The sequence below is a fragment of the Channa argus genome, chromosome 1 (assembly GCF_033026475.1).
Source record: "Channa argus isolate prfri chromosome 1, Channa argus male v1.0, whole genome shotgun sequence".
Classification (NCBI taxonomy): domain Eukaryota; kingdom Metazoa; phylum Chordata; class Actinopteri; order Anabantiformes; family Channidae; genus Channa; species Channa argus.
In genome coordinates, this window is record NC_090197.1 from 41045188 (window position 1) to 41071192 (window position 26005).

Genomic DNA, 26005 nt, shown 5'->3' on the forward strand with positions numbered 1-26005 from the left:
GAAATGACAAGTGACTCAAACTTACTTGTTAATGCAGGCTTCATAGCTCGTCCTCTGTTTCTTCAGCTCCTGCTTGAGCTGGGTCAGCATGATAGTGAGAGTTTCATCTGTTTCAGCAGGATCATCCTCAGTAGCACCTGCACTGTGATCCTGAGTATTGTTAATATCTCTCATTTCTGTAGGTATTTCCTGACCCTGTACTCTTTTTACTGCCTTATCATTTCCTTCTGGCTCAGCCAACGAGATCTCAAAGGAAGTCCAGATGGAGGTTTCAGCAGGCAAGCTTAAACTGGAGGGGGCAACATTGTCATAGGCAGACATGCGGTGGATTGGAAGAAGGGCTCTGTGAGACAGGGATATTCGAGAGGAGTCTTCATCAGACTCATCTCTCTGCGAGTCCTTAAGTGAAAGAGTGGTCTCTTTAAGGGAGAGAGTTGAATCCTTCAGTGACAGGCTAGAGTCTTTCAGTCTTTCACCAGAGGAGGTGGTGCGCCTGTGAGCTCGGAGGGACGACAGGCCATTCATCAGCCAGTTGCTCCCACCAGCTGCTGACACGTCCCCTGCTGATCCCCCTAATTTCCCTCTCGTTCCCCCAGATGCTGTGTTGCCCTTGAAGGAGCACCTCCAGGAGGGCAGGGCTTTGGACTGTTTACTGGGACTACCAGCTACATCAGCTCCACTTTTCTCTTCAGTTTTGCTATCTATTTTTTTGTCCAATTTCTCCTCTGTCTTACTTTTGCCCTTCTCCTCTATTTGACCATCTTCAACCTTCTCAGATGTTGTATTGGGGATTGGTGCAGTTGGCTTACTGTCCGTAGAAGGGGTGGAGAATTGGGGTTTCTCTTTAGGGATCTTGAAGGACAGTGTGGGATCAGTGCCTTCTTGTGACATCCATTCCACTTTACCCCGTATAATTGGACTCTGCTGTTGATGTGGGGAATTCGTCTCAGTTTCTGCTTCGTCACATTGGTAAAGCAGAGAGTGTTCGCTGATCAGCACAGTCATGAGGTGCTGCACCTGTGAACTTCCTGTTTATGATGACAAATGCACATATATACAAGTACACAGCTTTTTGAAATACTTCATGGCATTGTGCACGATTGTTTTTGTCACAAATGTTTCTGCAGATAATTTTGACATTATCACTAACCCTCCATCATGGTAACTGGATCCTCCACTCTGGGCCGAAGGATATTGGGTCCAAACACAGTGGCCAGATTCTGAACACTCATCTTATTCTCACTGGAGTGAGACTGAACCTCATCTAGAAACCTGAGCAGACAGGAACCAGTGTGTGAGCATCACATACTGTATTTCCACAAAAAATCTTTAGCAATCGACTGCACTGCTATTAAAAACCCCATGTGTGTTTCTATTCAGTAAATTTCAAACTCGAGAGAAACTGCAGAGAAGGAACTGAGTCATGATTCTGGCTGGTGTGTGGGCTCAGAACATGGTGTTTTTTTAGGTGCAGAAGGCAGGGAAGACATGCAGTTATACACACTGAGAGCCATTGAACGTGATGTCACATCATGGGATGACGAGGATGTGGGTGTAATGAATGGCATTTCTCTTGTATAAGAAGCGGACAGGGCCTTAGTCAGTGGATGACGAAACATCTGCAACAATAAATTTGGCTAAAGTAAAATCAGTGAGTTAAAAAACAAGACAGTGTTTACTTACTTGCAGATATATTTAAGGAGGTTGTAGTTGACCTGAGGAAGGGATTTCACCTGTTTGCTTAGCTCTGTAACACCCTTAAACAAGAAAAAAAAGGTGTTAAATCCCAAGTCAATAGTCTGAAAATATATCACCAAAGAGATAATTTAATTACCATTTCTTTATCCTTAGTAAGTAGCTGAGCACAAGATAGGAACTGTGTGTATTTGGAGAAAGGGATTATAGGCTCTGGAAGCTCCCGTATGTACAGCTTTAGCAGTGATGCCACTGTGTGGACATCTGTAGTACTGTAAGACACAAAGAACACTGTCCAGCACTGATCACAGCTTGGAATAGCTAAAATCCCCTGTCCCAACAACTCACCTGTCAAACACTGGCTTCTCGCCACGATCAAAAGCACTCTGCAGCTCTCGAACGTGATTGGTCTGTCCTGGGGCTCTGAACAGGCCTTCCTCCTTTAGTCCATGTTCACGTATGAAACACACACACTGTTCGACCAGCACAGGGACCGTAAGCTGAGGGCCACACTGAGCCTCGTACAACATTGTCTCCTCTAGATGCTGTCCAAAGACACCTGCAGAGCAAAGCATACAAAATAAATACCAATTCACCACCTTTCAACCTCCTTATGTGTAACAAAATATATTTACTTATACAATAATGACTGCTGTATGTAGACATATGTGTATGTAGGACAATGTGTATGTTTGTAAATCCTACAGTACCTCCTCCAAGGGGAGCCCATATAACTCTTTGTATGGCTCTGACCCATTCTTCCATGTCACTTTGAGAGTTTGCCATCAGCAGGTATGATTCATGGCTTATACCTGTTCGGTCCTTTTCTCCACCACCTCCTAAAACAACAACCATATTTGATGTCTCTCTTAATGAAAGGAACAAAAATTACTAGCAGGTCTCAGAACTGTACAATAAACCAAACAGAAACCACTTCTGGAGTTTGCTTTGTTGCTCACATAAAGTGTATCATCTGTAAACAAGTCAGTTCAACCAGATACTGTATAAATATCAACAATATCAACAACCTTATTAGCTTGAGCCCCCCCTGTAATGTACAAAGACTCCGTCATGCAGCTCTGTCTCTTCTTCCTCTAGGTGAACACAGCTGGATACCACCCGCTTTGACATTTGAATTTGACATTTGGGTTTATTTTAGCTTAGCTTTGATTGCACTGTGTGAATCCCACTCCTTTTATGCAACTTTATAATCACTTGCTTTTGGAGAGGAGCAAACATTAATTTCAATTTCTAAAAGCAACAAAGCTCCTTTTAGCATATCACAGGTGCACCACCTCTTACATTTGTCTTGCTGGAAACCCTTCAAAGCAATCGAAAAGATGGGTGGATTTGATTCTAGGCTTTGTATCACTACCTGCATCCATTACTAAGTCCTGCAATGTGGTGCATAGTGTGTTGTGTGTGTTAGAAACGACCCAGAGAAAGCGTTGTTCCCAGTGGACACCAGCAACTGCACCAGGCCCCTCACTCTGTTTCTTCTCTCTCTGTCCAGCACAATTCTTCCACGTCTCTCATTCTGTCATTTGACTAACAAAGTTTCTCTACAAAGTGACACTAGACACCACTTTACATGTTAAAAGACCATGCTAGTGTATTTGCATGTTTTACCCTATTTAATACAAATTTAATATAATTTGCATGCTTGCCAACCATTTTCTTTTCCAAAGCACACTACAGTGTTTTAGATTTTAAAACGACATTTTATCAACTTATGGCATGGAAACCAATGGTATCCATTTGGTGGTTTGCAGAAAATTAAAAATGAAGGTAATTTATCAGAACAAGCATAGTGTTTAATGTCAATTAACTTCAAAGCTGCTGTGAAATGACCTAACACCTTTCTGGCTGCCTGTGAATTGAGAAACAAACAAATAGATAGGAATGCGAAATAATTTATAGTATCCTACATTTCTAGTGTAGTATTTAAAAAATAGCCATTTATCAATATCAAATTGATGGACTGCAGCATTACAATACATTTAAAATTGCTACATGAGTAATGAGTACAATATTATCTCTGGTAGCATTCTGCTGGTGCTCTTCCAGAGTAATAAAAGTAAAACCCTCTAAAATACACCTGTTAGGTCCAATCACTGGAGAATCAGTATCCTGGCCAGAGCTACAGCATGAAGATAAATAAATAAATCCGTAAATAAAAACAGGCAGAGTAACTTCAAGCGAAAGTTCAATTAAAAAATCAGTGAGAGACAACAAGAGTGAGTGAATACAAGTCAGTGAATATCCTGTGAAGTACAGCTATATCCTTCATTAAGGAATGGAAGAGATACAGTATGGCACACCTGTAAATCTACCTAGAGCAGGCTATCCTCAAAAACTGAGTGGCATCTCAGGTAGGAGACTAGTGAGGATAATCACTGTGACACCTATGATTCCTCTGAAGGAGTTAGAAGCTTCTATGATTGAGATGAGAGATATTGTACATACTGAACATGCATGCAACTATTTCATGGATTCTTCATCAGTCAGAGTTTTATGGGAGTCAAAAAGAGAAGTCCACTGTTAAAAGAAAGGTCATATTAAGTCTCAGCCAGAGAGTGCCAGAACATGCGGGAGACTCGGAAGTCAGAAGCTAGAAGAAGGTTTTTGGTCTAATGAGAACAAAATGGAGCTGTTTAATCATCATACACTTGGTGAAAACCAAACACCGCACATCAGCTAAAACACACCATCCTCATGGTCAAGCATGGTGGTGGCAGCATCGTGTTGTGGGAATGACTCTCTGTAGCAGACCCTGGTGACTTGTAAAGCTGAAGGTAAAATATATGCAGCATATTATAGAGATCTTGGAGAAAAACATGATACAGTAAGCAAGAGAATTACATTTTGGGAGATTAGTATTCCAGCAAGACAATGATCCCCAAGCACACTGCTATAGCTACATAGAAATGGTTTAAAGACAAAAAGGTTAATGTTTTGGAGTCAGAGCCCTGATCTAAATCTAAGTGAGGATTTGTGGCCCTTGACTCACAATCTTTGTGCAACCCGATAGAACCTGCGCAGTTCTGAGAAGAGGAATGAGGGATAAAATGCAGTGTTCAGATGTTAAAGCTATTTTAGACATATCTACACATGCTCAATGCTATAATTGTGACCAAAGGAGCATCTAAATAATGATTTAAAGGCGGTGAAGACTTACACAATCAGTTAATTGAATTTTATATTTTTTATTAACTTACATTACTTTTTGAAAATCTTTTGGCAATGAAAGAAACTTTTTTTAATTTCTTGTCAGAAAAATAAATTAATTAAATTGTTTATGATTTTTGGTTGAAAAGAAAAGGTAAATACTTCTCAAGGGGTGAACACTGTAAGGCACTGTACAACCAGCAAATAAAAGCACTGGCAACAACAGTGTATTAATGTACACCCACTGTGTACATTATGCAATAGATTTGACCACATCTGAAAATCTGAATAAGGTCAAAATTCCAGCACTTGCAGTATAAAGAACAACTTTTTTGCCAGACCAATGTGTTTTATATTGTGGCCTTTATCAGGGTCAGTCATCTGCAAATAATACAGTGTGCACCTTTTACCACTATGCAGCACTGCAGTAGCAATAAAATCTGCTGACAGATAGCAGATACAGCAAATGTGTGAATAGGTATGAGAATAAATGTACGGCATATGTACTGTATACAGTATACTATGTCATTCATTGGAGGAGAGTACGTCACTTTTTATATCAAGAGGTCACCAAGTACCTGCCCCCCACAAAAGTGAAATTATAATTATACAGAAAGGCAGAGAATAAAGTGTTTATAAACTAAAACCCCAATTCAAATAAAGTTGGGACAGTGTGTAAGTAGAGACTCATGTCTGTTTTTAATGCAGTGGCACTTGAGGGCATAAAGATCACCCACATCAAATTTTGACCTTTGGCCTTGTCCCTTGTGTACAGAGATTATTCCTCACTCTCTGAGTCTTTTGATTATATTATATACTGATCTTCAAAGTCTTTATGTTGAGGAACATTGTTCCTGTTTTACAGTTTTTAGATACAGTTAGTTGAAGATTGGTGAACCTCTGCCAAGCTTTACAGCTAAAATCCTGCATCAGACAGGAATGGGATATCATTCCTCTCCTAAAACTCCAGCAACTGGTCTCCTCACTTCCCAGATGTTTACAGACAGTTGTTAAAAGAACAGGGGATGATACACAATGGTAAACATCACCCTGTTTAGACTTTTTTGACATGTGTTGCAGCCATCAGATTCAAAATTAGCTAATATTTTCCATGAAATCGTAAAATGCCTCAGTTTCAACAAATGATTTGTTGTTTATGTTCTATTGTGAATAAAATATGGGTTGATGCATTCTGTTTTTATTTATGTTATACACATCGTTACAAGTTTTTTTGAACTTGGATCGTATATATACAATAGATTTAAACTGTTTAAACTACTTTCCAATGTAACCCAGTCAAGGATCATTAGTGTATTTCTGCAAGGCATCCTCTTCTCTGACTTTTAAAGATGAGAAAACTTATTACAATTATTAATGGAAACCTCATCTTCAGGATAAACTCTCAGGGTGCAGTAAAAGCCCATGCTGAACATCTACTGCTAGTATAAAAGAGCGGCTATAGCTTCTTTCTTCCTTCTTCATTTAACCCAAGCAAACACTATGATCTATGGGACATACTGTCCACTGTTCTAACTGTAATCATGCCACCCCACACCGTTAATTAATTAAATCATGGTTAATATCCAAGACACATAACCATGGCAATTATATCCTTTCTGCTGTTCTGCATCTGTCATACAACTATTAGGACCTGTTTTAGTAGCTTTTAATGAATTTTGGGTCATGTACATTATAATCAGAATTTCTACAATTGCATAAAAAATATATATCTTAGGATTTTATCCAAAATGTTAATCAAAGTATATAGTGAGCCCTGGGGGGTTTTCATGTTGGCACTATACTAAATAGATGTTTCAGCATCTCTTCAGCAAGATGTACATACTAAGTACTTTGGTTACACAGCAGAGTTGTCACTATGCCAACTCACCTGGAATGACTTCAAAAAGGTGGCGTCCAGGCTCGTCCTGATTGGCAGGAAGCTCATTAATTTGACTGCCCTGAAGAGGTATACAACCCTGTAAGAGAAAAGCGAATAAGGCATGAGAGAGAGACAGAGAGAGAGAATGAGAGAGAGAGAGAGCGAGAGAGAGAGAGAGAGAGACAGAGACAGAGAGAGAGAGAGAGAGAGAGAGAGAGAGAGAGAGACAGAGAGAGAGAGAGAGAGAGACAGAGAGAGAGAGAGAGAGAGACGGAGGGAAAACCCAAATCAGTATTTAAGGTCCAAACAATCATACAATTAGTGTTTCTTGACTTGGATGTGTAGTACATGTTATACTGTATACATAATATACTGTAGAGTAGCACACTGGCCTCTAAGCGTCTGCCCAACAGAGGGTGATAATGATAATGGAGGGAGCAATGACTCAGGGAAACATCACTTCATTTATTCATCCCACTGGTGCTACTTGATGTAGGATACTTGCTTTTTTGATCCCTCCAACACAGAGAAGTTCAACGTCCTTCCAGCAGAACCAAAGGCAGCTATATACTACAATGTTAGTGTGTGTGGCAGGACAATAACAACACACAATATCTTTAATGGAGAGTGTGGGGGAGGGTTGACTGGATATCTATCACAAAAAGTTACACTTACACATGAACTAGCTTAAAAATCCTGCTAACAAAATGCAAAAAAATCCCCCACTTTACCTGAGGAATTAAAATGTTTATTTATCACCTGCTTCAAATTAATCAATAAGCTATTTTCAGAGGTGGAGAAACCATTGTGGCCCAGAGGAGAAATACTAATGAGTTACATTCATGAATGTTAAATATGTATCAGCCCTCAAATTAATCCAAAGATACAGCACAGCTGCCTCCTGGGGCAACAGGGGAGATTTTGTGAGCATGACCTGTGCCTTGGTTTCATCCTGGTCCTTATAGAAATAAAGAGCTTCGGTCCTTAGGACAAACCAACGCAGCTGCCAGTTTTTCATGATACTGCGTTGCCTCTTCAGCCAGCCTGCCTTCAGTGCTTTCTCCAGATCCAGAGGAGAGCATGGCCTGGGAACCCGAGACAACTCTCCAAGCACCATGCTCTTGGACCGTGCTGCATGGACAAATATACAGAGGGAAAGTGAGGCAAGGGGAGTTTTTAGGAGTTACAAAGGATACCAGTTACTTTGCAATATTATTGTTTTGCTGTTTCACTGATTCCAGGAAAAAAAAAACATCCATCTACAATTATTATTCATAGAAGTCTCTCTTGGATACAGCCCACGGGCTTGACCATGCATCCAGATTTCCTTTTAAATCTATCCAGTCCTGGCCTCCATTTTGTTGCAAAGATCCCTTTACTTAAGAATTGAATCCATCTATCTATACTAGTACATTTCATAATTTACTCAATTTCAAAGCTGTAAAGAGAGGATTTCTTCTTTGGGTCAGGTTGCTTTTTAACTGCTACAGACTGATTCCATGCCTTGGCATCTGTATGCCAAACATATAGAGCAAAAACAGGCGAAAGGAGCAACAAGAAAGAGGGAGAGAGATAAACAGAAGGCAGAGGGAGAGAAGAGATAAATCAATTGCATATTTTTTTTCCTGTTAATTGCATCTCGCTTTCTGCTGAGGACAGCAGGGAAGGTATCTGTAAGGGCTTCCACTGAAATCTCTCTTTCTGTTGCTCTCTACTGTTTCCTTTGGCTCTTGCTAATCAGTTCTCTGTCTGGACTGCTCATTTTAATACACCCCCCCCCCCCCCCCCCTCCCCCCCCTCCTGGATGTCCTTCATTTCACAGTCATGATTGCTTGGAAGGGAGAGAACCAGAGATCACGTGAAGCATTTATGAACAAAAACTGTGTCCTTACAGCAGAAACAGGCAGTGCATGCATCTATAAAAACAACAGGCCTTGCCACATTTGCTTAAAGAGTCAGGAAGTCTCAGAGAGGAACTCATTTTTAATCCATCCATCAAAGTTAGTTTTACAGTTTATTGTAGTTAGATGAACATAACATTTTGATGTTATGTTCAGTCACAATTAAGCAAATTAAAACTTCTTTTTTTAACTGGTGGATACTTTAATCTGTCAGAATGCATCACATTGTAAGCTGGTAACTTAAATATCTCCACTACTAGGGATATAAGTTAGGAAAGTTATGGAAAATGTGAACAGCATCATTAAGAGGAGTGTTTAAATAAAAATTGTCATTGAACAAGAACATTTAGTGGTCGATTCATGAATCAGACACTTGTGATTTTTGCGGTTAATCACCTTGTTAGAGAATGTCAAATTAAGTTCACCTGTAAAGGTTATCATTTTAGGTGCATTCTGAAATTTCACCTCAAAGTCGAATATCGTCAAGTAGCATATATATATATATATATATATATATATATATATGTGTGTGTGTGTGTGTGTGTGTGTGTGTGTGTGTGTGTTTGTGTGTGTGTGTATATATATATATATATATATACATATATACACACACACACACACACACATATATATATATATATATACATATATACATATATACATATATATATATATATATATATATATATATATATATATATATATATATATATATATATATATATATATATATATACATATACATATATATATATACATATATATATATACACACCCACAGAGAGAGAGAGAGAGAGAGAGGCTTCAACACCATTTCATTATCCAGTTTGAATATTCCGTTTTACCAATAATGTTTTCCTCTAAGGCTCCACATACTGTTTGGAATTCTGGTTTGATATCTTAGTTTCTAAGTTCCCCAGTGGAGGTCCAGCTCTGTGATGCTATATTTGCCCAGAATGATGCTGCATAAAAGGCTCGGAGAACAGCAGAGTTGGAAATCTAATCAAAGATTCCATTACAGCAAATGAGAGATGGCAAGAGTGCGAAACGTGCCAAGCAAACTGAAGTGGCTACTGTACTTTCCCATTTTTTTTTCATGAAGGAGAAAGAGGAGGCACTTCCCCTTCCCATCATCTTTTATGGTCTAATTTTTATGGTCTGGTTTGGAACAAGACATAGAAATGAATCAACATGTCAGTCTACACACACACACACACACACACACACACACACATTGCGGTTTTGATGCTTCTTTTTACAAGTACTTCATTTTGTCATAGCTATTTAGTGCTATTGTCATATGTAACATTCTGGTCTATTTCCTTCAGATAATTTGGAACTGTCACACTGCCCCAAGCCACCTGAAATAGAGTGTTGTTGGCTAGGGCAACCCCCTGCTATGAAGAGCACTAGTATTTTTACTCTTCATCAGGGGTAACCTCAGTGTCAGCCGCTGTTGTTGTAATTTATAGCTTCCATATTTATCTTCGCACATTCATGTGAGAGGCATGCATATGTGTTGCCCTGACTTCAGTGTTCACAGGTGGATTTTACCCTGGGTCAGAAAAACTATGTTTGACAGACAACTGTTGTGATTTACAGTGCATCCAGAAAGAATTCACAGCGCTTAACCTTTTCCACATTTTGTTATGTTACAGCCTTATTCCAAAATGAACTAAATTCATTATTTTCCTTAAAAAATTTACACACAATAACCCATAAGGACAACATGAAAGAAGTTTGTTTGAAATCTTTGCAAAAACAAACAAACAAAAATCACATGTACATAAGTATTCATGGCCTTTGCCATGCCACTCAAAATTGAGCCTGGGTGGATATTTTTTCCACTGATCATCCTTGAGATGTTTCTACAACTTGATTGGAGTCCACCTGATGAAAATTCTGTTGATTGGACATGATTCAGAAAAGCATACAACTGTCTATATAAGGTCCCACAGTTAAGACTGTGTGTCAGAACACAATACAAGCCATGAAGTCCAAGGAATTGTCTGTAGACTTCGAGAAACAATTGTATTGAGGCACAGATCTGGGGAAGGGTACAGAACAATTTCTTTAGTACTGAAGGTCCCAATGAGAACAGTGGCCTCCATCGTCTGTAAATGGAAGAAGTTTGGAACCACCAGGTCTCTTCCTTGAGTGACAAACTGAGCAATGGAGAGAGAAGGGCCTTATTCAGGGAGGTGACCAAGGACTCGATGGTCACCCTGAAAGAGCTCCAGTGCTTCTCTGTGGAGAGAGGAGGACCTTCCAAAAGAACAACCATCTCTGCAACACTCAGTCCATAAGAAACAAAATTGTCTGATCTGATGAAACAAAGATTTAATTTTTTGGCCCGAATGCCAAGTGTCATGTCTGGAGGAAACCAGGCACCGCTCACCGCCTGGCCTACATCATCCCTACAGTAAAGCATGGTGGTGGCAGCACCGTGCTGTGGGGATGGTTTTTCAGAGGCAGGAGCCGGGAGACTAGTCAGGATCAAGGGAAAGATGAATGTAGCAATGTACAGAGACCTCCTTGATGAAAACCTGTTCCAGAGAGCTATGGACCTCAGACTGGGGCGTCGGTTCATCTTTCAACAGGACAACAATCCTAAGCACACAGCCAAGATAACAACGGAGTGGGTACAGGACAACTCTGTGAATGTCCTTGAGTGGCCCAGCCAGAGCCCAGACTTGAACCTGACTGATCATCTCTGGAGAGATCTGAAAATGGCTACGCGCCATCCAACTTGATGAAGCTTAAGAGAAGAATGGGAAAAACTCCCCAAAAATAGGTGTGCCAAGCAAAGGTGCTTGATCAAAGTATTAAGCAAAGGCAGTGAATACTAATGTACATGGGACTTTTTTTGCTTCTTATTTTTAATAAATTTGTGGAGTATTGTTTGCAGAATTTTTAGGAAAATAATGAATTTAATTCATTTTGGAATAAGGCTGTAACATAACAAAATGTGGAAAAAGTTAAGCACTGTGAATTCTTTCTTCTCCACTGTACAGAGTAGAGAGTGTTGCATTCTCACCACCTCTCATCTAGTCTAGTGCAACCTGCTGAATCCACAGCCAAATAGCTGGGATAAACAATGAGCAAACAAAGATGTCATCTGTGTTCCAGTGTGAACATGTCAGGATACAGTTCACTCTTATATGGAGAATTATCCTTTACGAAGCCATGTCTACAATGACCCAGGATGAAATATTCTGGAACTGGGGACAGTGTAATCAAGAGACATGAGGCATTGCATCATCCTGATGTAGTGCCTGTTAATTTTCACAGCAGATAAAGCCTTAACACCACAGAAAATACAGGTGATTACAATGGTCACTTTAATGCTGAATGACACCACTGTGCAGATTTAGCTCAAGTATGGTGCTGCTACACCTTTATGATGTCATTATCAATGGACTCGCTGACAATAATATTTTTGTTTCGTTTTTACAAAGGACAGGTGAAGCTCTGCAGAGAGAGGGAAAGAAAGAAAGAGATAGAAAGCAGAGAAGACACTAAAAAAGAGATCATGGCATGGAAAGGCAGAGAAGACAATGAGCATAGAGGAGGGATGGAGAACGACAAGGAGGGACTGTGCTTACCCCGGCGTGCCTGTTTTATCTTGGGGCTCAGCATGGTAACCGTTGCTGTGCTGCTCCCTCTCACAGAGACATGACTGCATCCCTCAATTCACATAGTATTCCTCAACCACACACACTCAGTGTCTCTTGCTGCTGCCTCGCCCTGTTACTCCTCATCCTATTCAACCTCTCATCTCTCGACTCACTGTCCTGCACTTGGATGCTGTCTCAGTCTAATTTGACATACACACACATACACACGCGTGCACACACACACACACACACACAAACACACACACTTACAAGCACTTAACCACACACCCTCCTGTTCCTCCCCTCCTTCCTTTCATCTCATTCCCTCTCTCTGTCCCACTGGCCCAGCGTGTGGTTGCTCTCACATGTCTAGAGCCCTGCCCACTCTCTCTCTTGACTCTGATAACTGTCTCTCTTCCTTCTGCTGCAGACTTTCAGTATCAATTTCTCACCATCTATAAATATAACTGGCCACATGTCTTTTGTCATCTCACCCATTTCCTTACATTAGCCTCCCCATTGCTCCATAGTCATCAAAATCCCTCCACTGTTTTTTTACAGACATTTGATCAATGTCTCATCTGTACCTTTAGTATAACCTCACATCAATATATTTGATTAAACTAACATTATTCTCACCACTAAATGTCTGAAGCAGAGCAAGTGGCAATGTCAATATATCGTCTGGACCTATAAACCACAGCAGATGTAACGCAGGACTATTAAATAAGAGTGGACATGTATTTAAAACTGACTAAACTTGTCTTGATCCTGACACATTCATGCTGGGATTTATAGACTGAAAGGAAATGTCACAATACTTATTCGCCTAGTAATCTGTATGGTGAAAAGCACAGTACTCAAGGGTGTGATGTTCTTGTTCCTATTCTATCTGATAGGGTTGTAGTGGAAGTGATAAAGGAGATACAGAGGCTGGATGAGACTCAAATGCAGTACAGAGTCACTGCTAGAAGGGCTGGCTAACTGAGCTTTTTAGATATAAAAAATAACATTCAACTCAAACATATCTTCAAATTAATGAACTATACATGTCATTTCTAAAGTCTTTATAAAGGAATATCTGTATATAATAGTAGTAGTAAAATAATTTTGATAAACATTAACCCTTTACACTCTAAAATATAACTTGGTTCAACTTAAAGCTGTCTTATAATCCTATGTCAAGTCAAAACAGATGTTTAATTTTTGTTTGTTATATCATAAACACAAGATAAATATTTAGCTTATTGTTATATTAGAGTTGCTCCACCTTAAAAATTAGCAGCAAAGCAAATCAAGAACATACAATAATCAAATATCAAAGCCAACTAAATGTAAAGCTTTACCTGCAAAAGCCTTTAGTTTATCACTGCTCACAGGCATCCTGGATAATGTCATGGAAGTAAACCCATCTGCACTGTCTATCCTTCGCCACTGGAGCCATTTCTAGAGCCACAGTGCAAGCACACACAGACTCAGGTTTTGAACAATAGCAATACTGAAATCTCAGTCCTCTATTTAATTGATAATCCGTAAAAATAAAGTCCAAGGAGATTTACATACCTGGGGAGAAAGGGCTACTATAGTTGCAATTATGAAAATACCAGGGATGTGTGCCTGAGGAATGTGGACGCAAACAGACTCTGATACAAGGAAGTAAATTAAGACAGTCATGTAAGCATTACTTGCTATGACATCTCGGATGGGCAGACCAGACGACTTCTACTAAGAAACCAGGTTCTCAGTGTTGCGCAATAAGGCATCATATTGTCCCATTCAGCTGCTGTGATAGATACTGTCATACAGATAAATATAAAACAACTGTCCTTGTTTGGTGAATTTTCAGTTCTCTTACTCAGGAAGTGAGCTGCCTTGATGGAGAAGTGAAAACGGCTGACTTCTGGTTAAAAAAAAAACACTGTACATGTTGCTGTACAGACAAATTTCAATGCTCTGACTATATTTCAGTGACTTGCCTTTGTAAATAATTGGGGATTTTTGAATCTAAATAGTTCTTTTTTCAGCTACACAGTGAGATAAAAAGCAGCAATGTTTTTATTAAACACATTGTTTTCCTATAGCATTAAAAAACAGTATGGCACGAATAAGGTATCATTTTGGGAACCGAAAGACACAGTTTCACCAGTGGTAAAAAATAAATCTGAAATATACTTGGATATGAACAAGTTAAATAAATAAACAAGGTAAATACAATAATACTGACATGGGAACAGAGAAGTGAAAGCACTCGGTTTCCCAGGCTTACATGCACTCACCTTAATCTCTCCATATGCATCACAGACAGTATAGTAGCCTCTAAATTATGTCACACGACATAGCCACTCACATAGTCCAGACACACCAGCCTCTGAGGAGTGTGGAGAACATCATCTATAATCGAGAAATGTGCTCCCAAGGGACACATAGGAAATGAGTGTATCTAATTGAAGGCATGAAGAGAGCATGTCCCATTAGTGAGAGCAGAGGAAGTGTCATGGCACAAATTACTAGGAGCAGGATGGAAAGGTAATAACATTATGCTAAGAACAAAGTGACCCTGCTCTTAACTATTACCACTAGCTAATGACCTGCTGATGTTATCAATACACAAATGTTCACAACTCCCAATTGTATGTCTAACACACTCTTACAATAGTCTTAAAAAAAGTCTGCTGAGGTTCAACACAAAACAGTTATCAGAGGGGTTTAGTTTCTTAAACATCCAGTACATTACACAGAACAATGTAAACTGGCAAATGAGGTATAACACTGTTAGCTTAAAAGTCTTCAGTGAGGTCTCTAAAAACTAGGTGAATGAGTAAACTCTAAGTGGACAAATCTGTTGATCAATCTATTCTAAAACCTCCGGTATATTAAAATAGAACATTTAGATATACTGTAAGCAAGTTTTACATTCAAGTACAGCTTGTTATATGGCACTAGAGAGATACTAAATCTAAAGAGGACATAAGCACAAAGTTGAAAGACTTTGTAAACCGAGAATGTACATAGTGCGTTATGATGAAACAGGTGCATACAAGACAAACCAACAGTTTTAGATGTCAATGGCAGTTTTGTCCACTCTTGTTTGTCCACTGCCCAACCATCTTCGACCCTCTAGCAGAAACGACAGCACTTTAACCAGGCACTGTCCTAGTGACTTCGGTTGTGCTGACCTTTCACACTGTCTGAAGTAGGTGGTCGTTCCCTTGGCGATGGCATCAAACTGCTCAGCCAGTAGCCACACCTCCCACATGAGCGTCAGTGCATTCATAATTATCATGGCTGTAACCCAGAACTCTTTCCCTAACAGTGTGAGCCACGATGACAAACTGTGACTGCCAGCTGACATCCTGTCACACAGGTAACTTGTTGCTGTGGCAACAAAAAGAAGGTGGGCCATCAACATGGAGAGTATGAAGAAGAGGAAGAGGCGGTGGTTTCCCCGGCCGACACACCGATTGAGGAAAAGGCAGTGATGGTCATATTCTTTAATGCACACATCACACAGCTTGCAGTGTTTAGTGTAATCGGGCTGAAACAACTATGAGGTAAGCAGAGACAGGGTGGGAAAGGGAGAAACATAGTTGTGAGAACTAATTCAACGTTTTGAATAATGTAGCCCATAAAAATAAACGTGTGTTTCTTTACCTTTATAATTTTACCAAGGTTTTGTGTTGTGGACAGCTAGATTACACCCTTGAAATTTCACAGTTGGAATTAATTACAATACAGTACTTTATATAGACTTCATGGCTGTTTTAGAATAGGAGAGTTCAGGGTGCACACAATAAGAGGGGAAAGGTTGTGTGCACATTTCTAGAAGCAGACCACAATGACATCTGTGTTCTCTGAAACATGACCAGTGTGAATGTCTTACCTCACAGTATGGACAGAATCTGTGATGGCTCTCGTTGTTCTCCACCAAGTCAGCAATACAGGTGAACCGAGGATCTGCATCTGCTCTGTCCAGTGTCCCAGGGTCCTGAGTCAAAACCTTACACAACAGGCCAAGGACTAGGGAGAAGTGCACCATTGAAACCTGGACCAGAGCAGTGGTTGGCCACACACATTGAAAAAGTTAAGGATGAACCAATGTCATTTTATTAAACAATATAGAAGATTACATTTACCTTAAGATAGGCAATAGATAATTGATAATTTGAACAATTGTAACAAAAGCTTGTGATGCTTCCAAGTTGTCAAGAATTTAGGGAATAAAACGTACCCAACATTTTGCATTATGCCAGCTAAGTTTTGATTTTCTTCAGTACATGCAGAACTTGTGGCTTAATGTTGGCATTGTGACAAATTTCATGTGTGTAATAAAAAAACTGCAATTCATTCTCTTTGGACTATGACTGTTCACAGGTAAATTCATGAAAATACAACCCTCACATTTTGGATACCGTGAACCAAAGACTTTGACAAAGTTCTGGTTGACCTACAATAAGGGGGGTCCCTTAATCATCAGAAATCATCACGCAAGGAACCATGATTCTCAGCGCTGAATACTTTTTAAATATGCAATTTTTGTTAAGGATAATAGGCATTATTTTTCCATAGAAGCACAGCAGGGAATGGAACAAGCCAGCTATTAGGGTTCCCAAGTAGACCGGGTTGGGTAGTCTGGAACAAAGACAGATGCTGTCTGAACAAAGAGTCTTCACAAACAGTTAAATTCATTGGGTTACCGATAAACATTTCACATGCTCCGCATTTTTGTCAAACCTTTGGTATGTGGTCATGCGGTGGTATTGTGTGAAGATGCTTCTGGCCAGCCAGGGAAAGAGAAAGCTGCAGATTAGCCCACCATAGCTTCCCAACATGGCTGCTATCAGGAGAATGGCAGCTCCACTCAAAGTTGGAAAAAACAGTGTCCAGTAGAATAAAACTGTTAAGAAAAGACAAAGGAAGTAGCATGTGCATGCTCAATATAAAAAACACTTCAAAGCTGCAGTGCTTTTTCCACCATTATCATTATCATAATCATCTTCCTTGTATCTAATTTCAAAAATAATGGAAATAAATGATGGATACTACTAAATATTTTTTACCATGAGACTCTCTGGGCATGTGGTGTATTGGCTCATTAATGTACCGACTCAGTAGTTTGGTGAGTTGCTGATGTCTAGAGAAAAGCACACAGAATAGCAATGTTTTAATCAGCATCAGGATCCCAAGGGAAAAGGTTAACCTAGAAATGCAAACATACTGGATATTTTAAAGGTACTGAAGACTGTTTCTATCCCGTCCTGAGGCCTGCTTGTCAGTGTTTTTTTAGATATTCCTGAAGACAGCAGATTCACCTAAATGTTTTTCCCTGTTTGCTGAGATCCAGTGGCGTGAGGCCGCTGTGGTTCTTTTGATGAAGCATTCCACATCCTGCTTTCTGCAGCAGTGTCCAGCACACCTCTACTCCACCCCTCTCTGCTGCAACGTGAAGCGGTGTCGCCCCCTGCTGGTCAACTGCATTTACAGAACATCTCTGAAACACAGAGACAGAGTCGATCATCACAGTCGCTCAAAGTCAGTCACATCTGCACTAGGCCCTTTTTCACAAAACCCTCTTAAGGTTTAACTGATTTTTGTCCATTTTACAAATATATGGATGAATATAATCTTTGTTATAAGAGGCTTTGTTACATTTATAGGGGTAGGGTTAATACCCCATTGCTCATAAAGTTGGAATAATTTTGTTTCAGGTGTTGACTAAGCTACTAGTCCTTTTGAATTAGGGGGTATGTCACTAGGTAACCACAGGCCCTGCCGCCTCAAAGCTAGAAGGTTGCAGGTCCACAATTGACCAAGGTCTTTCTGTGTGTTGCCTGTAGCACGAATGTAAGTATAAATGGTTGTCTCTTTGTGTTGGCCCTGAAATAAACTGGCGACTTGTTCAGTCTGTACCGCGCCTCTTTCCCGATGATAGCCCTATGACAGCTGGAATAGACTCTAGCCCCTCCGCGACCCTACACAGGATAAGCTGTTACAGATAATGGATGAATGGACATTTAAAACTGTCCATTTAAAGATGTTAACTGCATTGAGTGGGTAAGAGGGTGAATCCCACCTGGTCTCTGAGCAAATATCGGACCACCTCTGTGTTGCCTGTGGATGCAGCCAAGTGAAGTGGTGTCACCTGGTACATGGCTGTGTCGGAGAACCGGAACATCCCTGTCTCCCACAAATACTGCACTGCAACACTGGGAAAAACAGTTAGTGTATCTACCAGTTCATGTGTAGAATATATTTGGGTGACAAAATGCAAAAACAATTAAGTAATGCACTGTTTATTCCACTCACATGTTGCCACCACTGACTGCATGATGCAGGGAGGTTTTTTTCTGCCGGTCTATGAGGCGCAAATCAGCCCCGTACTGCATCATTTGCTGTATGATGTAGATGTTCCCTTGTCTAACAGAAGTCAAAAGTACAAATTGGCATAAAAAGTATATTGCTCACATTGTGAAATTCTTGCGTCAAAACATGTGTTTTCGTAAATATGCAATTACTACTCACCTGCAGGCAAAATGAAAAGCTGTCTGTCCTGCATCACAGGTCACGTTAGGGTCAGCACCATTACTAAGAAAAAAGTCAACCAGGGCGCGATTACCATGGAGGGCAGCGTAATGGAGTGGGGTAAAACCACCCCAGCCTGGATAAAAACAAACACATGCTCATCACAACTGGGTTTAATATTGCTGCCCTTCAAAGTGATGTCCATTCGCTGTGACTGACAATATACAGTGAGACTGACACAAAATATACTATAAGTCAATCTGCTGATTGCAAGAAACACTCTTGAGTTAGGTTAGGGTCCCCTTTGGCATATTGTAACTCTGTGCTGTAGTATTGATGGATCTGTCCATCTATATCTGTGCCAGACCATCTTACAGAGGAGCTGTAGCAGAGTTAGATTTCCCCTTGGCACTGTGATAAATCACATCAGATGACACTGAAGCATGACGTGTTTAAAGTCCTCTACTGAATGTAACCTACTAACTTAATTAACTACTCTACCTTTACTTGTCCCTTGCTGTTATAAGTACACACTATAACTTCGCTTAGTTAAGCTACGTGATTTAGATTTCAAAAGGTAAAATGTGTACTATGACATATATGTTATAATGCACAGGTTAGTCAACTAACAGGTTATTTCTCCTGGTAAACGGTGTTCATTTGGACTATAAAGACCTTTTTCTGGCTTGAAGGTAAGGTCAAACTTAAAGGTAATGTAGACTATATCCTGGCAGGAACATAATAGGAAGTGGTACTGTTTCATAAATATGCTGTAAATGATCAGACCAACACGGAGCAACTCAAATTGCAATTTGAATTTTTAAATATCTTGTAATCTCTTACCTTTTTGCTTGAGGACTGAGCGATCATTTTGAATGAATTGTATACACTGTTCAATATTTCCTCTCTGTATACAGTCAAATATGTCTCCATAGCTAACGGAACACACAGGCATCGGATACATTAGGATGGTTTGCACAGGGCCGACCTGCAATTATATCAGCACACAACAGAAACTCCAGGAACTGCGACGGAATTAAAATCAGCTCCTCACCGAAGCGCTACAACACCGTTATGTTATTAAAATAATTTGAGAAATCATCTTTCGCAGCAATGTAACTGGGACCTTTCATTGTGCAAAGCTGCTTGAGGCAGACCACGCCCTGGACATCTCATTGGCTACAATTGGTCGCGTGGCTAGTTACAATCATTAGCGTCAACAAAACACGTGGTTCCTATAAATACAACACCTCAACCATTCAATTATTGCTTTTACTCATGATTAATAAGTATTTTAATCCCAGGTATCTTTAATACATATTTATAATGAGAACCAAAAAAAAAGGAAAATTATTTATTATTTAATTATACATTATAATTAATTATTATTTTATTTGAAACAAAAAGGCCATAAGTTTATATGGCGTCTGCAGACCACTTTCATTGTATATACCCTGACGTTTTATGTTAAGTGACGGTGTTATTGCGTATAATACGGCTTCAGTCAAATCCAGAGCCCATTTATAGCCAGCTAAAACAACAAACGTCTTGACTCCATCACCACCCATGCTATGTCTTCGTAAATAAAAAATCTATGCTATGAGACTGTCTACTTATTAAGTTACTGGGTAAAAACACTGAGCATAGCAGTGAGTATATTTATTCTTAATTACCACAAGATGGCGCAGTTTAGCTGCTTTTCTGTCACAACCATACAAGTTATAATCTAAATTGGTGCAACTACAATAGGATATTATGTTGAAATACGTGAAATAAATGAAAAAGACGAACACATTATAAAAATAAACATATCATTTACTACAAAACTGATATTGTAATACAGAGTCTAACACTAAATCTGTTTTTTTTTCTTCTGGTGCTGTGATTGTTTTTTTAAGTTACCGAAGCGTTTAAACCGGTAGTTTAGCAATATAAAACTGTTCCAACTCCAGTTCCTCATCAGAAGAAAATCCCTTAAATTGTATTGGTTTCGCTTTAAATCCTACATGAACCTGCAAATATGACTTCTGGCTTCTTTTGGCGAATCATGAGATCATGTCTTTGTGATCTATGTCAGGCCTTACATGACAAGTTTAAAAAGACAGTTGTGGGAGGGCCCCATCCAGCTAAACAACAGGTTTCACTTCTGCTTCTCTAAGGAAGTAAGAAAGCACATGATCTGTACCAGCTGATGTGAGTTGCTTTGCTTGTTCAAAGTTCATTCTGCTGGAGATTAGTATGGTAGTGGGTGGTTTTACAAAAGGTTCTGCACAGTAGCCGCTAGTCATGTTTTAGCAGGTATGTGCTTGTCTTATCTTTCTGACATGGAAACAGAGACAAACCACTTACTCAGCTTAAGTACTGCAAGACAAATGACAGCGTCCTCATAGAACCAATCCAGATGGCTCTCATGCAAGTACAGGTAAGATTATGAGGACTTAACTATGTGATGCATTAATAATTTTATGTTTGAAAGCTGTGTTGTAGGCTGGCGCAATGTTACTATAGACATGATCATGTATCCATTTTTTTTACAGTGATGTAACAGTGGCTGTATGCCAGTTGATCCATGCATGCTTTTTTATTTAATGAGAAAATAGTCACTGACATGGTTTTGTGCTGTCTTGCTATTGGTCTCTTTCGCACATTGGACTACAACAGTTTCACATAAAGAAACATCAAAGTAATAATACATTTCTAAAAAATTACCTTTTACTTGCTGTACTACTGTACAGTAGCTACATATACTGATTCTAAATGTATCAGTCTAACAGTTTCTTTTTTAAAAAAAAAAAAACCCTAACTGATCATCATGTGGGGGCATCTAAAAACAGAAACTGTCCAAAAAAATGTCTGTAATGAGGAAACAATACTGTGGCAAGCTCTCATTCAACCTCTCTGTTTGGAAGCAAGTTGACTCTGGTGTGACAGTGTAACATCACACGTACATCAGAAGCCTTATGAGTCAAAGACTTCAAACTATGGAGGAAATATTTAACAGTATGCAAAGGGTTGATGACATGAAGGGCAGTCTAAACATCTGGTAGTTTTATCTGTGTTATATCAATAAGAACAAAATAGTCATTGTTTGAATAAGTACACTTCAAATGATCATATTTGTTTTACTTGTAAGTGGCTGAACTGTTGAACAGTTACTGCTGACTAAATACTGCAATGGAAAAAGGGGAAAGAATTGTCTAAAAATAAATTGTAAATTTAGTCAATGCAGTGGTGGATTAGAAGCTTGAAAGGCTTTCGACTTGGGTTTAAACATTCAAAAGGTAGTGTTCATCTGTATAATACTCTGTGTTTCCATTTACTAAGAATTAAGCAGCAATTAGACCATGCTGATATCTTGAAGAGCTTGCTAACCACTTATTGAGGACACATGACTGCCATGTCTTCTGTCTGGTGATTTTTCAATACAGACTGTGTCCTCAGGGGTTAGGAGGAACAGGACTGAGGTTTTGGCTTAAGACGAAAATATCTAAGGAAGTGAGACAGACCAAGGAAAGATCTTTTGGATACTAAACAAGCAAGCAATGATGCATTTTTCACTTTTGACTCTTTTTTCCCCTCCAGGACCAGAGTGCTAAAGGACAGAGGATCAATAAGGAAACTGGAGAACTGAGTGCTTCAGGGGAATTATCAGTCTCTGTGGATTTAAAGGCAGACAATGTGCAGAGCTCTTGTAGGAACCATCCGCCAACACAAGTGCTCAGAGAAAAACTACAGGAACTAGGATTTCACACATGCTCAAACTCTGACCGCAGAAATGACCATGCTTCTTCAGAGCAGAGCGAGCACCATCTAATCAAAATCCTGCCTCTCTACGTACAGGTACTGTATTTACCACTGAGACAGAAATTTGAGCTCATTGTTTATCTATTCATCATTTTTATCTATTCATCATTTTCAATTTTTTAAAATTATAAAACTCCTTTAACAAAGAGACTACCAACATTAGTCGTGACAAGCATGACAAGAAAACGTAAAAAAATGTTGAGCCACAGTTTGAATGGATGATGGATGCCACAGGATAGTATTGTTTCTAAAACCACCTAGGAAACAACATGAGTTACAGTCAGATGTTTGGCCCTAATATTATCCCCTCATGCCTTGAATGAAGGTTTAAGTGGTCTGTTAGTGAATCCATACAGGTAATTATGCAGAAGCACCTTTGATACATAGTCTGACTCTAAGGTCTCACTTTTATTCATTGGATAAAATAAATTTCTTATTCTCTGTGTCTATATGTCACAAAAGTAAACAGGTCCATGACTGATCTGTGTGTGTGTGTGTGTGTGTGTGTGTGTGTGTGTGTGTGTGTATCTGAGTGTGTGTGTGTTTTTGTGTATAAGCTTGTAGTACAATTGGTCGGGCTTACAGCTGCAGATCCAATCGCTCTTTGGATTGTGTGTTGTGGTGTGCGTGGTTGTATGTATGAGACTCATGACCAAAGATTTGACCAGAATGTGGGGGCCTTACTTAAGAACAGCAAAGTCAGTGAAACACGATATCCTCTTACGGAACTGAAAAGAGCATATAGGGGTAAGCCACTGGCTTCAATTATTTATAGTGTAGTGCATTAGCAAAAGCACTTCAAGATCCAGGTGTAATATGATTACATTTGTTCACTGGATATACTGTAATAACAAAAAGACAGTGGCCGATATGAATGTTGCAGACAAATGAACAAAACAGTTCAACACGTTATGAACAGAACAGTTCATAACGTATTTTATAGAAGAAGAAAAAGAGTACGTGGTGAACCAAAAAAGGCTCTTTATGCAATTTTATGCAATTGTGTGTTACTTTTTTTGCCAATTTTTTATGAATTATTATTATTATTATTATTATTATTATTATTATTATTATTATTATTATTATTATTATTATTATTATTATTATTATTATTATTATTGCAGTTAAATAAAACAGACCTGCAATAATCCCCTTACTCTTACAGAAAATATTTGAATATAATTCATTGCTAATTTAATTTAATTTTATCATGTTCTGATCATGGATATTATAACAATTATATACAGATTGGCGTGGACAGAACATTAGAAACACTTCTCATTACCGTTTAAAGTTTCAGTACATGTTCAGATTTTCATTTATTGGTATCAAAATATGAATCATTAAAATTCTTTCTACAACATCTGTTGTTTTAGTCCCCAGTATCTTTGTATCTTTGATGGACACACTCCCTTCTGATCCTAGGCCTGCGAAGATGGTGGCAGACTGGATGGTTTGGACCTAAAGGTGCTTGCAGCTCTAACTGCTGACGCTGTCATCCATAACATCCACCAAAGACTGGCAGAAAGGCCTGCAGGTAGTAATAACCTCTTATTTCAGTACACACAGCGCAGATGTCACCAGGTAGAGGGACTTTCTTACTTCTGTGCCCACTTCTGTTTTTTCAGGGTGCTTTGTATTTTTTTTTATCAACAGCAATCTAGAAGGGCCATTTGTACTGTGACATAGAAATGGAAAGGCTGAGCACATGTAATTGTTTACAAGAATTTGGAAATAACTGATACATTTATTGATGCTTTCCTTCCTCAACAGTGATTTGTTTATGGTCTGTCTCTCTTATCTTACTCTTCCTGTTGCTCATTATTTATGTGCAATTTTGTATTTCTGGAGATTGCAAAGAGAAAGCAATTTCTATTTAGGGAAGATAATACTTCTGCTTTAGATGAACCTCTGGAATAGGTTTAAGTTTGTGTCAAGTTTAGGGTCAGTGGTTTGACTTCTTCTTCCCCCTGATTTTTATGTTGAATTGTCTGAACCCCAAGTTGCTCCTGTCAAGGGAGCACTTTGCTTGTTAGCCGCCATCATCAGTGGATGTGTAAATAGGCATTGAAGCAGCATTGAAAAATGCTTTGAAGGAAAGTGATCATTTACCAAATCCTTCCATAAAAAAGTCCCATAAAAATATATATTGTGGAACTGTTCAGTTCACTGCCTGACTACCTGAAGCGTAAACCGAAATATAAACCTAATTGCAAAGAGAAGTGAAACAGTTTTTTGGACATTAGCATAGATGGAAATATGGTTTTGACTTGAACAATTTCTGTATCGATGAACAGGGATGATGAAATTCAGTAGTATGTTGCATCTTGCTGTCTTGTTGCCCTTGACTTTGACTGTTCATGACATTTATTCTTGTAGGGCCATTGTTCAGCACATTTCAGAACGTTTCTGTTTTCAGAAGGAGCTTGTGAAGAAGTGGTGCGGTTCTTTCAGAGACCAGAGGGCAGCACAAACAATGCAGTATCAGAAAGTCCAGGATGGCTACTGTTAAAGTCGCTTTTGTTGCTTACAGCTGATAGCACAGTAAGTGATATTAACATTTAAAATGAAGTGGATTTTTTATGTTAGGGTGCTAAAGTTGATTAATGTTGTCACTTTTGTCAAATTAAACTTTTTACATTTAATGGGAGCGACTCATTTACTCATTTGAGGGAATATAATATTTCTTTTATCAATTCATATTGATCAATACCACATATCTTCACAATGGACCTTTTGATGATACTACAAACCTGTAGGACCCAACAGCCACAGCTACAACACAATGCAAACTGCTTATTGTCAGTTCTCAAACCATTGTTAGATGTATGGTTATAGCTGCTGATAGCAAGAGCTATTAAGCAGCATTATACTGTATTATACACTTTTTCTCTTTTTGCTTTAGGATATATTGTCCTGCATAAACCCTGGGCTTCCTGCTGCTTTGATGAAATGTCTCTACCTGCTAGTGTGCCTTCCAGCTAAAAAGGAGAACAAGGCCATAGAAGAGACCTTTCAGGAGCCACTAACACAGGTCAATTTATGCTATAGCTTAATTTTACATTTTGTTTGCTCCACAATGTATTTCAGCAAGCTTGCATGTTCTCCCTGTGCTTGCATTGGGTATCTCTGGGTACTCCAGTTTCCTCCCACATCCATAGATATGCACATCAGTCTAATAGGCGACTTTAAATTGCCCATAGGTGTCAATGGGGCTGTGAATGTGTTTGTGTTTCTTTGTGTTGGCTTTGAGATAGATTGGCAACCTATCAGGTTGCCAAACCAGGGTGTACCCTGCCTCTCGCCCTATACAGCTGGGATAAGTGGTTACAGATAATGGATGGGTGTATTTCCACAATATGCAGTCTCTGTAATCTGTAATCTATCCTCTGTGCTGTTCATTCATTTGGTCTTCACCCTGC

At 39.2% G+C, this 26005-nt stretch overlaps 3 protein-coding genes across 8 annotated transcripts in view; 1 reads left to right on the forward strand and 2 right to left on the reverse strand.

The window, feature by feature from the left end:
* The window catches only part of arhgap22a (Rho GTPase activating protein 22a), a 14881-nt gene extending 716 nt beyond the window's left edge, over positions 1 to 14165 (reverse strand). The window contains exons 1-10 of one of the 2 annotated variants that reach the window (XM_067521169.1): positions 13824 to 14165; positions 13607 to 13706; positions 7677 to 7873; positions 6752 to 6839; positions 2406 to 2534; positions 2044 to 2254; positions 1835 to 1967; positions 1684 to 1757; positions 1151 to 1272; positions 26 to 1028 (exon numbers count right to left, since the gene is read on the reverse strand). In XM_067521169.1, the coding sequence (XP_067377270.1) occupies positions 26 to 1028; positions 1151 to 1272; positions 1684 to 1757; positions 1835 to 1967; positions 2044 to 2254; positions 2406 to 2534; positions 6752 to 6839; positions 7677 to 7873; positions 13607 to 13706; positions 13824 to 13934 (2168 nt within the window). In that variant the 5' untranslated portion in view covers positions 13935 to 14165. Of the gene's footprint in view, positions 1 to 25; positions 1029 to 1150; positions 1273 to 1683; positions 1758 to 1834; positions 1968 to 2043; positions 2255 to 2405; positions 2535 to 6751; positions 6840 to 7676; positions 7874 to 12248; positions 13508 to 13606; positions 13707 to 13823 lie in introns of those variants that run through there. The other variant, XM_067521178.1, reaches the window with a different exon arrangement.
* A 132-nt stretch (positions 14166 to 14297) lies between these two features.
* Positions 14298 to 19961, reverse strand: si:ch211-223a10.1 (putative ZDHHC-type palmitoyltransferase 6). Of its 2 annotated transcripts, none has more exons than XM_067521193.1 (10): positions 19623 to 19961; positions 18780 to 18915; positions 18564 to 18674; positions 18331 to 18463; positions 17570 to 17748; positions 17318 to 17391; positions 16992 to 17154; positions 16807 to 16889; positions 16141 to 16331; positions 14298 to 15804 (listed from the first exon to the last, which is right to left on the reverse strand). In XM_067521193.1, exons 1-10 carry the CDS (start codon positions 19741 to 19743, stop codon positions 15316 to 15318), a joined length of 1680 nt encoding a protein of 559 aa, XP_067377294.1. In that variant the 5' UTR covers positions 19744 to 19961; the 3' UTR covers positions 14298 to 15315. The 2 variants fall into 2 exon arrangements, with proteins under 2 accessions (XP_067377294.1, XP_067377304.1); XM_067521203.1 differs by having other exon boundaries at positions 18780 to 18842; positions 19623 to 19960.
* Positions 19962 to 20977: 1016 nt separating this feature from the next.
* wdfy4 (WDFY family member 4) overlaps positions 20978 to 26005 on the forward strand; it is a 38795-nt gene continuing 33767 nt past the window's right edge. For 3 of the 4 annotated variants that reach the window (XM_067521312.1, XM_067521337.1, XM_067521328.1), the window contains exons 1-5: positions 20978 to 21201; positions 22362 to 22619; positions 24009 to 24120; positions 25003 to 25127; positions 25489 to 25617. In XM_067521312.1, the coding sequence (XP_067377413.1) occupies positions 21181 to 21201; positions 22362 to 22619; positions 24009 to 24120; positions 25003 to 25127; positions 25489 to 25617 (645 nt within the window). In that variant the 5' untranslated portion in view covers positions 20978 to 21180. The remainder of the gene's footprint in view (positions 21202 to 22361; positions 22620 to 24008; positions 24121 to 25002; positions 25128 to 25488; positions 25618 to 26005) is intronic. The other variant, XM_067521320.1, reaches the window with a different exon arrangement.

Coding starts and splice junctions, on each gene's coding strand:
- si:ch211-223a10.1 (XM_067521193.1), bottom strand. CDS start 19,743: ATGTATCCGATGCCTGTGTGTTCCGTTAGCTATGGAGACATATTTGAC. Junction 17,392..17,569: donor AAACAGGGAAAAACATTTAG/GTGAATCTGCTG, acceptor GCTTTTCTCTAG/ACATCAGCAACTCACCAAAC. Junction 15,805..16,140: donor GATTCTGTCCATACTGTGAG/GTAAGACATTCA, acceptor CTTACCTCATAG/TTGTTTCAGCCCGATTACAC.